At 40.6% G+C, this 13,122-nt stretch overlaps 1 protein-coding gene across 1 annotated transcript in view; it reads right to left on the bottom strand.

Moving 5' to 3' along the window:
- SLC24A4 (solute carrier family 24 member 4) overlaps positions 1 to 13,122 on the bottom strand; it is a 93,384-nt gene that overhangs the window by 38,207 nt on the left and 42,055 nt on the right. Inside the window, exon 3 of the mRNA XM_035539784.1 lies at positions 594 to 670. Coding sequence (XP_035395677.1) covers positions 594 to 670 — 77 coding nt within the window. The remainder of the gene's footprint in view (positions 1 to 593; positions 671 to 13,122) is intronic.

The following is a 13,122-nucleotide window of genomic DNA, read 5'->3' as shown; positions in this document are numbered from 1 at the left end:
CCTGCTGTCCTCCATCAAAAACACCTCCTTTTTTCCTGAGCCTGGAAAGGAAAGCTGGAGCCTGCAGGCCTTAATTGTTTTGCTTTTTCTGTAATAAAATACAAATCTCCACATGACTTTTTCTATATTCTTCAGTTTGGTGGGGTTTTTTTGTTTGTTTGATTTTGTTTGTTTTTGTTTATATTACAATTGCATCTTTTGCGTAGAGGCACAATAGAAAAGAAGAAGAATCAAGAATCTTCCACATCATAGATGACGTCATCAACAAAGGAATCCAAAACTCTCTTTACATAAGATGAAATGCAAACACATACAAGTCAGTGGAAGAAATCCCTCTGTGATCCATGGGCCCAGGATTTTATCTCCAAAGAGGATGAATGCGCAGGCACTGAAAATTCAGACCCGCATCATTTTCTTAAATAAATACTTCCTTTTGAGCGTTTGTACCATGTAGACATACCAGAAGAATGAAATCAAATTATTAGGTTGCTTAATACAGATGTCTGTTTAGTAAGGGCACTAAGACGACTGACATCTTAAAAAATAAAAAATACAAGGAAAATAAAAATTAAGCACAGTAGAGGAAAACTTACAGCAATGATGTGAAGCAGAACCCCTCCTTGCTGGCGTTCTCTATTTGTAAATACATCTTCAGGAAATTCATTAATGGCTGAAACAGAAACATATATATTTTACAGCATTATAAATGACTATAAGACTGAAGAATAACATCTGTAGAAATATATGACCAAACATAAACATATCTTCCAGTTTAGTACATTACAGCCTGGCACCTCAGAATCTCTTTTCTGCTCTCTATTAGAAACAGAGAACTGATACTTAGGTGTCACTGAGTACTATCATTCCAACCACTTAAACTAACCTCCCGTGTACTAAGTTTCACATTCTTTGCCTTGTTTTTACTATTAACTCCTCTGTGTCTCCTCTTAATATACTTCCAAAGTGATTGCCACAGGCGCAAAAACCCATCCAGAAATAACATTCCTGGCTTTAAGTGTGCCTTGCCCTGAAATATTGTGCAATGATTGTAACTCTCCATCAGTTTCTTAATACAAACCTTTATGCAGCTCCACAGTTCAAACAACAAACTGTTTCACAAAGATTAAAAGTGATTCCAAGCATTTTCTCATAAGGTCTAATATCTATATCTGGCAAAGGAAGGGATAAAACAGAAATGGTAGGTGGACCATAGGATTGTGTAAAGACACGACTGGGGATTGATTCTGGGTGACAGTGAAGATCTATAGAGCTCAGTTAAAGAATTTGTGTTATACACAGAGGCGACAGAATGAAAAATGGATTCCAGATGTTGGAGACAAAGACAACAAATAAATCAAAGAGCTGAAGAAAGATAGGAGATAAAAACTTCCAGGATGACAAGACAGACAGGAATAGAGACCTGTAGTGCCTCAGACAGGAGTCTGGGATGTTTAAGGGTGAAAATTATTTCAGCCACTGAAATCAAAATGCACTGAAGTCATTAAATTATTATTCAGAACTAGGTGTTACTTTCAGCAAAGAGCTGTATTGCAGAGACTGACAACAAGGTGAGCTTCAGAAGGTTCTTAAGAACTTAGCATAACATGCTGAAACTTGGGGAAGGAAACAGAAGCAATACATCTTCCCTGTACTCAAGTCTGTGAGCTTAAAAATAAGCTTGAGAAAAGTACAATATATTACTTATGTGCATCCATTTTCAGTTTCAGTTGGCTTATTTTCTCAATTGCTTGATATAATCTTGCAAACAGTAACCATGAACATTAAAAAAAAATTAAAAAAAAATTTTGGGTGATGTTTTTAGATACCAAATTTCAAGAACTATAAAACAGTTGAATTTGCAGGAAATGTTGCACTGTGACCCTTTGAAGGCTAAACTTTTTTGAGTGTCTTAAATTTGAGTTACTTGTAATCACCAAACACACTTGTATTTCTTAGCTGCAGTGAGAAGATCCTCTAGTTTCAGGCCTGAATTACTTCTTACTTCCTCAGTCTTTGAGCTTTATATAAATATAGAAATGGCCCTTCTCATCTGTGCATGTTGCATGCGTCTGGCTTGACAAAGACTTGAACAGTGCCTGCATGCCAAGGTAAATTTTTAATCTGGTTTTGCTTAGTGTCCACTACCACAAATGTATTATTTTTGAATGAATATTTTGGCAGCAGACAGTGTTTAAGTTCTTATATATGTAAATCTCACCTTCCATCCAAAAGTCATATTTACCATTTTACAAAACCTCTCTAAATCCTCCAACCTACTATTTGAAAACCACTACAGTTTGTTTAAAACTACTAACAGTCTGTAAAGTATTTAGCATAAAATAAAAGCTCCACAATGATGACTAACTACAATTCCTTTACTGATTTTCAATAGGCTTTTCAATAAGACCTGCTCTTACTATTGTATTCCGACTGGAACTAATATCAACACTTAATAGGATGACCAGAGCTTTCCCAAGATAAAGGTGCAGCTTTTCTTTTAAATCTCAGGAGAAAAAAAATGTATAACTTTATTATAAATTTTGTTTAAATACTTTTGATACTCCAAATCATAGGTCAATCTTCTATTCTTGGTCCTCCTTCTGTAATCAGGAAAAATGAAAGGAACAGTGGATATAAACACACAAATGCATCAGCACAATAGTACAAGAATACTCAGTCACTCCTTGAATAACACAATGCCATTCAAGAGTACACAGAGTATTTCCATGCCTAAAGATAATCAGCACATCAGTATTTAGCAGCAGTTCCAAGAAAGTGGGTCTGTATTGCTACAGATCTCCAGTCACCATGGCCTGTTATCTGCACTCTAAAGAGATTTGTGGCCTCACAAAACAGAATTGCTCCACAAATGCAAGCCACACCACAAAGAAAAGACATTTGCCCACCAATCCAAACAAACTCAAGTATTTCTAAAATAAAAATATGTGAATAAACCATCTTCCTTTCATGTAGGTTTTTCATGACTTACCCTAAAACAAGAGAAATGATAGCAGAAATATAAAGTTAAGTGGGAGAAAACTGGTTGCATTGTAGTTTTGAGACACTGCATTTAGAGTGGACGTCCTTACTGTTACTGGAAGGCAGTGCAGGGCAATCCACAATCTGTTGGTCAAGATGCAGGAATCTGCAATGCTTCTATCTACAGATAAACATTTAAAGATGCCAAAAGAACTTATATACATGTAACAGCCCAGCAGGTTCCCTACAGCAATATACAGCAACATATTACTATTCTATATCACTTATTACAATTTTACTAAATATATACACAGTACTCTAAATATATACTGTACAATTATAGTTACATGCAATATAGCAAAATTCAGTAATATCACTCCCCCCACGTGGCAACCAGGGAGGAATATCCTTTTGGGGTAATATTGGAATATCATCAAATTTAAGAACTTCCTGTCAACTATATTAGCTGCCAAAAGCAAAATTTCTCAGAGGAGTTATTCCCCACCACATGAAATAAAGTATGGGGAAAATTAATCAGTGCCCAAAGCATGTGGTTTTAAATAAATATCCAGCTATTAATAATTCACGTTAACTAAAATTATAATTAACTAAAAAAGCATTAAGGAGTCATCTTCTTTGGGAGAAAACTGTCAATCATAATCACAGAATAGCTTGGGTGGGAAGGGACCTTGCAGACCATCCAGTCCCAACCCCCCTGCCATGGGCAGGGACACCTCCCACCAGAGCAGGTTGCCCAAAGCCCCATCCAGCCTGGCCTTGAGCACCTCCAGGGATGGGGCATCCACTCACACACACACAAAAAAAGACAGTTCCCCTCCCTCTCCCGAAAAGCAGAGCCCAGAGCCCAGGCCTGAGTGTCTAGCAATACTAACATAACACTGTAACACGGGGCGCATCTTTTCGGATAATGTGAAGGCTTGCACCCACCATCACGAGTGCTGGTGCCAGAAGCACCGTTCCCCTTACTGCCACCATTTACCCAGAGGCAATATGCCCCTGCCTCATGATCTGGCGAAACAGATCTGCCATCAGGGGAGCTATTGCCTACCTGGCAAACTCCTTCAGTTGGCTGGTGAGCATTTCACGTAAGATTAAAATGGTTGAATAAGTATAATCAGTATATCAAGAGGAACACAAATCAGTAAAAGTATCTTTCCAATGCAACTTTACTTGTTCAAAGTTAGTACTGAGCAGGAAATCAGCAGACCAGCACATGCCAGAAGTAAGAACCAGAAGAGAGGAATGAGCCCAGGCTTCTGATCGCCGAGCAAAAGCAAACCAGCTGCACTGCAAACCAACTAGCTTCATATACAGTAAGGTGCTGTTGTATTTCTAATAAATGACTACTTGGAATAAGTATGTCTTTGCCTCAAAGAGGTATTTTTACATGAACTAGCCCAAAGACAGCTTTTCTCAAAGGCAATGCTCCTCTCTAAACAGAACTGATGTTATACAATGGTGCCCATACACAGACACTGCAAAATCTTTGGAAGTCAGGGAAATGAAGCAAGGTTCTGGACTTCGGTCAATAAGATTTCCTCCCTAATGAAAAGGCCACCTGCCAGTGAGTTCCAAGGTAAACTCCGGAGTTTTTCAGCATGAGCATTTGCTTTCTTTCTGGTTTTATTGTCCAGATAATTGTAAATTTTGTACAATGGTAATCTCTAAACTCTGTATCCCTTACCTACATGCATTTTCCTTTATTTACTGACTGTATCGTACTTTTAGGATTTTAAACACAGATTTATTTTTCCTACCTACTGCTCTGATAACCTGGTTGCTCAGGCAAAGGCCGTTTGGGTTCCCCTGGTTCCTAGCTTAGTGCTGGGGATCCTCACCCCGATCCGAGGGACAGCGGTGCTCTCCCATCCGCACAGGCCGGCCCCGGGGACGTGCCACTGTCACAGCTTGAGAGAGCCCGGTCTGCCCACACGGTGCGACCCGACGTGTCTGTGCAGGAGGACACCGCTCCACTGCACGCCGAGATATTTTCTCGTTTATGGGAGATGGAGCTATCTGGCAGCGCGAGTGGGAGCTGCATCTCCTCGGCTTCCACTGAAAAGAGACAGAACAGATGGGATGAGGAGCTGAAATGAAGAGCGGTACATCTAATGGGGCTAACCTTTGCCAAAAAAAGGAGGAGAACATACACCAATCATCTTCAAATCAGCTAGAAATACAGAAATATTTATCCTGCTGGTACTGCTGCAAACCCATGACTCCTGCAGCTCATCTTATCAAGCACAGATTTATTGAGGGGGAAAAGGAGGGCACCAAGAAAGCCAAGTCTATCTTGGAACTGGGATCAGCCTGCACCTTGTTCCCTCTCCCCACACACGTGGGGAAACAAAGGAAGCTTACCCAGCCAGCAGTGTGAGGTGGTGACACCGCCACCTTTTTCTCTGAGCGATGAAACATTAAAAAATCCCTGATTATGCCCCGACAGCAAGGATGACTCACCTTTGCTATAAAGCTCTGGCTGAGCTGCCTGTGGCTAAAAAGCTAACCCAAGGCATGCGAACAGCACGCCCAGAACCGAACAGAGCAGCAGCTGCAGGGCGTGAGCTGCCTGCATGCCTCTGGGGTGCAGATGTGGCATGCAGCAGCCAGGGATGACCTGGGCACGCCAGGGACACCTGCGCGTGCTCAGGCTGTTAGCAGGTCCCTGCTGGGGCCACCGGCGCCTTGCTCCCGCATGCCCTGCCCATGCTGCGCGAGGCAGCCTGCCAGCAAAGTCAAATTTCAAAATCTCCTAAGCCCGACAGAACATCTCAGCAACCACGTGGAGCAGTGGTTTTATAACCTGCCTCGACACGTGATTTCTTCACCTTATCAGCTCTCGATTTACTCGCAGAGGCAAGGAACATGCTGGCTCTTAATACCTGCTAAGCGTTCAAGCCTGTTACACCCCCTTAATTTCTCCTCCCAGGGAGAAGGGAGCTGCAGCTCTTTGAAAATACGCATGCAGCCGGCTCCACTCTGCCTCTGCAAGGAAGGGGGTTAGGCAAATGACATACACAGAAATTCACTTCTGCTTTTAATGCCTGCATCTTGGTGCACACGCCCTGGGGGCACGCTTCAGGACACATTAAATTTAGGGGCTGTGCTACCTACCCCTGCCTCCCAGGGGTGTCCACCATCGGACTCTCCCTGGGCGCAGGTATGAGGGAGGAAGGATGGATGGAAGGCAGAATTAAACACTTCCACTTTAATTCTCTTTATAATCGCATTCACAAGCCAGCTTGACTATTCCAATTTTGTGCTATTTGTGTAAGCACTGCAAGCAGCTTTAGCCAACTCCACACTTAGTGTATTTCTATTTATGTGCAATTCCCTTTTAACACTGCAGAGCCCCATCTTCCTAAGGCCTGGTGTTGCACTCCAGCACGTGGATTTGTGCCTCAGTTACGGCACACCAACTCCTCACTGTGTGCAGATAAGAGCTTCTGTGGGTACCTCTCGTGCAAGTGATGCATCGTTAGCTGGTGCCAACATGCCAGCAGTTTGTGCACCAAGAGGTGAACTTGTGACAGCCACCTCGGTACTGCAACTTACACTGATTTGTAACTCTGTACTAACATAATCTGCTGGAGATTTGAGTGAACGCCAGAAAATCACCCCTGAAATGCAGGGGTCCTGTGTGAGCTGAGCTGCTATGAACGGGATAAGGCTGCCGTAGAATCTGCGCATTTTCACTGTGCTGACAGCAACTGTGTCATTTAGAAAAGAGCAGGGACATTTTTGTTCATAGGAAAGTACTGACTTGTTTTGTTTATGCATTAGAGTTAACAGCTGAAACAGAGTCAACCTGAAGATCATAATATCACACTGAAATTAGTGTACTTACGTATAAAATGTGTCACATAAAGTCTTCCTTTTTAATACTACTTCCCTAAAATGGTACAGGAAATTTTAATAGTCATTAGAAAATCATAAATGTGCCACAGTACATGAAAACTCTTTTTTTCAGAATTACTTGAAAACTAAATTGATGAAAAACATTACATACAACTCAAATTTTAAAACAACCCTTTCTAACTCCACTAGCTAACATGTTGCTAGCTCTGAAGTGCCAGTGGAGAAAACAGCATACTCAGCAAGTCCTTTTATACTTGAAAGCTGGTAACATAAAAATCTTAAAATGACCAAAACCAAAACCAAACCAAAACCTACCACAATTCACTAATAATCCCGTGTGCCATCCAGAAAAAAATCAGAATTACTGAGCTTTAAGCTCCCACTCACATTAACAGCTGTTTCCAGTTTTCTGTAGCAGGATGGCATGTGGATTTTCCCTCATATCAGCTCAGATTCTGCTGGATACTAATCTAGGCACCAGAGTTAAAGCAATTCAGGAAGGGAAACTCAAAGAAATGCACTCATTTGCTTGAAAAAAATCTGCAAGGAAACTCTTTTAGAGATAACTCTAGCAAACTGTTTTCCCAGATGATACCACCTGAACAGCAACAAAGCCTATGAGCAAAGGGCTGCAAAATGAGATGAAACACCTCCCAACTTTTGTGAGAGACATTTGTGCATAATCAGTGTAACGCTGTGCGAAGCCAAAGACCAAGCTTTCTATTTCCAGGCAAAGTACCAGATGGCAGGAGGCACAGTCAGAATCCTCCTCCGTAGCCCTCACCTCACAAACAGTAGAAATTATGAGCAAATTTTTATCTTTGTAGTATAGTAATTCAATTTGCCTTGGTCAACTAAAAGAGAGCTGTCAAATAGGATTATCTGTGGGATGGTAAGTGGCAGCTTATGAGGCAAATAACCGACTCAACTCTAAACTATTAAATCCACTTAATGTATGTATTGTAATAGGATGGTGCATTAATGAAATATCCTTCAAAGCTCTCCTTCCATCAGTATGAAACTAGAAAAATTTCAGCACAGGAATGGATTAGCTATAATAAAAAATAACATTAATACCTCACCAAACCCTGGACTTGTATTTAATTTCTTTTCTCTTTTATAAAAGAGAAAAGCATTTGCACTCATTAAGGCAACGTCAAAGGATCAAAAAAAATACATTAACAATTATCTGCCAACAAAAATAAAATTGCTGGGGAGACAGTGATGACACACGGGAGTCAGGGATGACACACGGATGCACAAGTACTGTAACATGAGGATGCGTCAGCACATCAGAGTGCATCATTTCATGTACACTGAGTCTTGTGTTAATGTTTTTAATGTCCTCAAGGTAATTCAAAAAGGACCCCAAGGTCTGTGATCACCATTATTTTTCCCCTGGCTTCCAAGCAATGTGCCCTCTAGAAGCTGCCTTTAAAGAGCTAGAGATCATTTGCTTCAAGATTAGTTTCCCTTTCTTTCTGGGAACAGCTAGTTATCTCACATTATTTTCTCTTACGGGTAGCTTTGACCTGTTGCCTTCACACAGCTGCATCTCAACCTTATTACTGCAAAGTAGCAGTCCCAGAGAAGACACCTGGAACCTTCCTGGAACACACCTACCATGGTCCACAATCTCCATGTAACTGCCGAACTGTGAAGTCCACTCAAATTGACTAAGAACGAGGACGTGAACATTTCCAAATCAGTGCAGAACAAAGGGGAACTTACCCACACCCGGTTTTGGCATAGTCTAACACCTTACATTAAAAGATTTGAGTTCAGTGTAGTGTCATGCCTTAAATGTGCCTCAGTTTCACAGCTAGCTTGTGCTTCTGCAAAGTAAGGTGTTGGTCTCAGTCACTAGTCACAGAATTTCTGAACTCAGCAAACATCTACTATAACTACAGTAATGGTTTTCCACAAAGCATGCATGTATTCTTCAAAACACCACCCCAGAACACCAAACCTCTATCATTTCCCCCTTTTATTGCACACTTCACATTCTTAAGCCAAGATATTATAGCCTTTTTTTTCCTTTTTTTCTTTTTTTTTTTTTTGGTCATACTTACTACTTTATTCTGCCTCAGCTATGTTAACAGTAGTCTGAGCCAAATTGGTTCACACAGCAGCAGGGTCCAGCGCTAGCGGTGTTTCAGCAGATACATCAGTTTCCAGTTTAGGGGGAATAATTTGGTTTATAATCCATTCAGGACTGAATAACCATTGTGGAATAATGGAAAAAGCTTTAAATGGGACCACGTCATGATTGTTCTGTTCATTAGCTACAGAGATCAGCCATTAACAGAAACCGTTTTCTACTTCGGATTTCCCTCTGGCTTCTCAACTTTGAGGTTCACACCTTCCACCTCCCCTCTCCCATACACTTTTCCCTTATTTTTTGTTTCCTGAAAGTTGATGGTTTCTATGGCCAATAGGCTCTTTTATCTGAGGGGGGAGCCATCTGGCTATGCAGAGTTCTGGACTTCACTTGTCTGTGTCCTTAAATCCACACAGAAAGGTAGATCCCTGGCAAGATCACCACCTCATTTGAAAAAATGTTTTGGAAAAGGGTTTATGACTGGATTAACTATCTGTACTGTGATTTGCATATGAAAGGACAGTTATTAAAAGGTCTGGCATCCCAAAAGAAAAAAAAATCATTCCTGTGTTTTTCACAGGCAAACCTTAGAGCTGGAAGCAGACTGGAGGATCAAACATCACTTGCTTTCTACAAGCTGTTTGTAACATAACCTCAAGTTCAAAGTGGTCTCGGTTTTGTTTTTTTTTTTCCTAGTCAGACTTTAAAATATCTTCCAGAACTAAAGGATGGAAAGCATTTATTCTTGTTATAGAAAGCACTGTTCAGCCTATCCATTTACAAACCTCGTCTGCTACCTCTGTGCAACAAAGCCAGAAGTCTGCTGCCAAGGAGAGGCTGCGGTGTCTGCAATGTCAGCAACGTCTGTGAGGATTTCACTAAAAATCTATTAGTAAGCTGTAAAACCAGGGAAAATGATAGTCTGGCTTCAATACCAGAGGGCTTTGAAAATTAACCAGGCACACTGTGGCACTTACTTAAAAGATTACAAAAAGTATAACAATTTTAAGACACCGCGGACAAGTAAGCCCCTTTGAAACAACACTCCATTTGGCACAAAAGAGCAAAGTTTTTGCAGAAGGTGGCCTGTAACTCCCTGGTTTTCTCACTGAGTATACACTGCAGCTGCTTTTATCTTTATTGTTGTACTCTGCCTAAAGAACAGCTTGACAGTCAGAGCAGACCACTGCCTCCTGCCTTGATCCCAAAACAACTCTTTGAGCAGGTGTGCCAGGAACAGCCACCAAAGAAGTTGTCTTCGACAGATTTCTTTACACAGCAGAATTTCATAGCTGGGAGAACCTCTCTTCTGGGCTGCTTCAGTATGCGCGGAAGATGGATCAGTTAGGGGAATCTGGCCCAAGGCTGAAGCCCTGAAGCCTCCTTTCTCTTTAAACATCTGAAGAGTTTCATTTGGCATGTCATCCGCTTTAACTCTGGGCTGTGTTGTTATTCCAGTGATACCCTGTAACAAGGGGATTAAAACTGCCCTTCAAAGTCAAAAAAATAAAAAATAAAAAATGCTTGTTAACCGTGATAGATTGAATGCGAAAGACAATCGTTTGTATGAATGGATATATCTGGAGTACGAGGAAGTGACAGCTTTCTTTAGAAAATATCATTGATGATGTTTAATGAACATTCCTACTTGCAAATTCACTATAAATGTATTTCTCTATTCAACAAAGTTATATTTTCCGAGCTTTCTTCAGTGACTAAGATAGGGTGTTACTACCTCCTCATACCTGCCGCAGAGACACCTCAAATAACACAGGATATTATGGTATACATTGACGACGTGAGGCTATTTCCTGCCTGCCACATCCTCAGCAGAAGTGACAGCCCCATCCAAACTGGCAAAATTTGACTTGATCCCAGGCAGACCACAGAATAAGTTTGACCTGCTGGTAGCTAAAAAAGCTCCCCGATTGCTTGACAAGTGAACAGATTGCATACAGAAAACACTAAAAAGGAAGAAATAAGCAACCCCAAGAGGTCTTTTTGCCAGAGCTATCTTTCAGAATAGAAGTGCACTTTAAATGAAACTGTGTTATTGTGCCTTCGGCACAGTTAATGCATAATAACAGGCTTCTGAATCCCTTCTACTTCAGTAAAAGCTGCAGCATGGTTCATTTAAAAGCAGCTGTATTGGCACACACCATTCTTTTTCCCCAAATGCATGGAAAAGAAAATGAAATAAAACATTTAAAATATATGTATTTTTACTTTTTTTTCTGACACCCAATCCAACCAGGAATTTTAGCCATCCAGGAAAATTGTGTCGCTCTACAAGTTGAAATAGCACAAAAGATACAGATGATGTCTTCTACCAAGTGGATATTAAGTTCAATAAACTGGGTTTCTAGAAACAAACAGGCAAGAGGTAATAGAGGAACAGAAGACTTAAAAAGTCAGGTCTACAGAGACCAAACAGAGAAAGGTATAAAATAAGGTCAGGCACAGATAATGTTTCTATATTCAAGTTTCTATACTAAGAAAGGTTTTTTAATGTGTTTTTCCCCCTTCTGGTTATGGAAGGAAAATGCTAGAAGGCAGAAGTAAAAAGACCTCCTGAAACATTTATTCCACTCTCTGACAATTCAGGATTGTTTCCAGCTGTGCGTTTTCATGCACTTTGTCCAAAAAGCTCCCTCAGTCAAGAAGGAACAGGGGACATACAAAGACACAATAATAAGGCAAAGGAAACCCCTCTAAGGTTGGTCATTCGGTGACCTTCCCGGAGCCAGATTTCCCAAAAAGGTTCAGCACAGGCAAGCCAAGACTTTCAAAGAACTCACTCACTGCGGACCCTGTGCCCAGCTCTTACAAAAAGCAGGCCGTTGATGCCACAAGCTGAGGTCAACTGATTAATTCTTTGAATTTTGCTTTTATTTTGGAAGGAAGCAGAATTTTGTAAAATTGTTTCAAGTTGCACATCATAACCTCTCAAAAAAAAAAAAAAAACAGCATTAGAAAACCCAGAATTTATAAAGAATTCACGCTTTCGAGTCAAATGTTTAGGATTTTTTTTTCCAAGTATCCCTTGGTGATTTGAAAATCTCATTTTCATACAGACAAACAGAAGCACAACAGTTTCTCCCTCTGAGCCATGCTCATGCGGTGTAGCCAATTCTCATTACTTTGTTGTAAACCGTATGATATTTGCTTTTTTACATTTCCTGAAGCCAAGGCCCTGGAATCAGGCAGTTATGTAAGAACCTCGGCTTTCATTTAAAACAAAAAATCTGCTTCTAGCCTTTGTGTTTGCAGAAAAGGGCCCAAGCCCAAAAAAATCTAAAAGAATTAATCCTAGAAGACAAATGAAACAGAAGTGCCACGGACATTTTGTTTTCCTTTTAATCAAACGTCACAATTTTGCAGGGCCAGGTTTAGGCTTTCTGAACACGCAGGATTAGTAGCATTACTCCTCCGCTCATATGCTTCAGCTCAGCAGTCACAGACTTGTGCATGTCAGCATGTGGTTTACATCGTCAGAAGCCCGATGATGTAAAATGATGCCAACATGTTTCTTTTACCATAGGCTGAAACCTACTCACCTTTTCCTCACAAGTAATGCCATCTAAGGCAACCAAGAATTAACTGGCCAGCTTCTATGTCATGATTCATTTGCTAGATAAATCATTTTTCAAATGGCAGATTTCCACAGTTCTGTGCTATTTTTTTCCCAGACAATATTCCTGGGGGCACTTCCTGCTTGCTCTAGAAATACGATCAGGAGCTGTAAATGCTGCTGGAGGAGTTCGGGAATGATCCCTTTCCAGTCCCAGCTTCTACCATATAGTGCAGAAACCTTGCTTTTAATGAGATACCATTTGATATGGAATCTGGTAAGTAAAAAACAGCTTCTTAACAGATTTGGAGATATGAGTATATTTAGCAGTAGTAAGCTTTGTTGGAGGGAAAGATATTTTTTCTAAATGAATGGTTATTATTCCAGAATAAAAATAACCTTAATCTAGAATAGAGGTACATAGCAGGAGAGACCACCAATGGAAGGTAAAAAGATAAACTACAGAATTCCACAATCCCAATTTATAGTCCTTCTCACGCAGTCTTTGTCCACATGAAATCCTATTCTGTGATTATCTGGTATCTGTAAATGAATCTTGCAATGAAGCTCATACCAACTCACATAAAGGAAA

The sequence above is a fragment of the Cygnus atratus genome, chromosome 5 (genome assembly GCF_013377495.2).
Source record: "Cygnus atratus isolate AKBS03 ecotype Queensland, Australia chromosome 5, CAtr_DNAZoo_HiC_assembly, whole genome shotgun sequence".
Taxonomy (NCBI): domain Eukaryota; kingdom Metazoa; phylum Chordata; class Aves; order Anseriformes; family Anatidae; genus Cygnus; species Cygnus atratus.
This window is presented reverse-complemented; position numbering and strand designations above follow the sequence as displayed.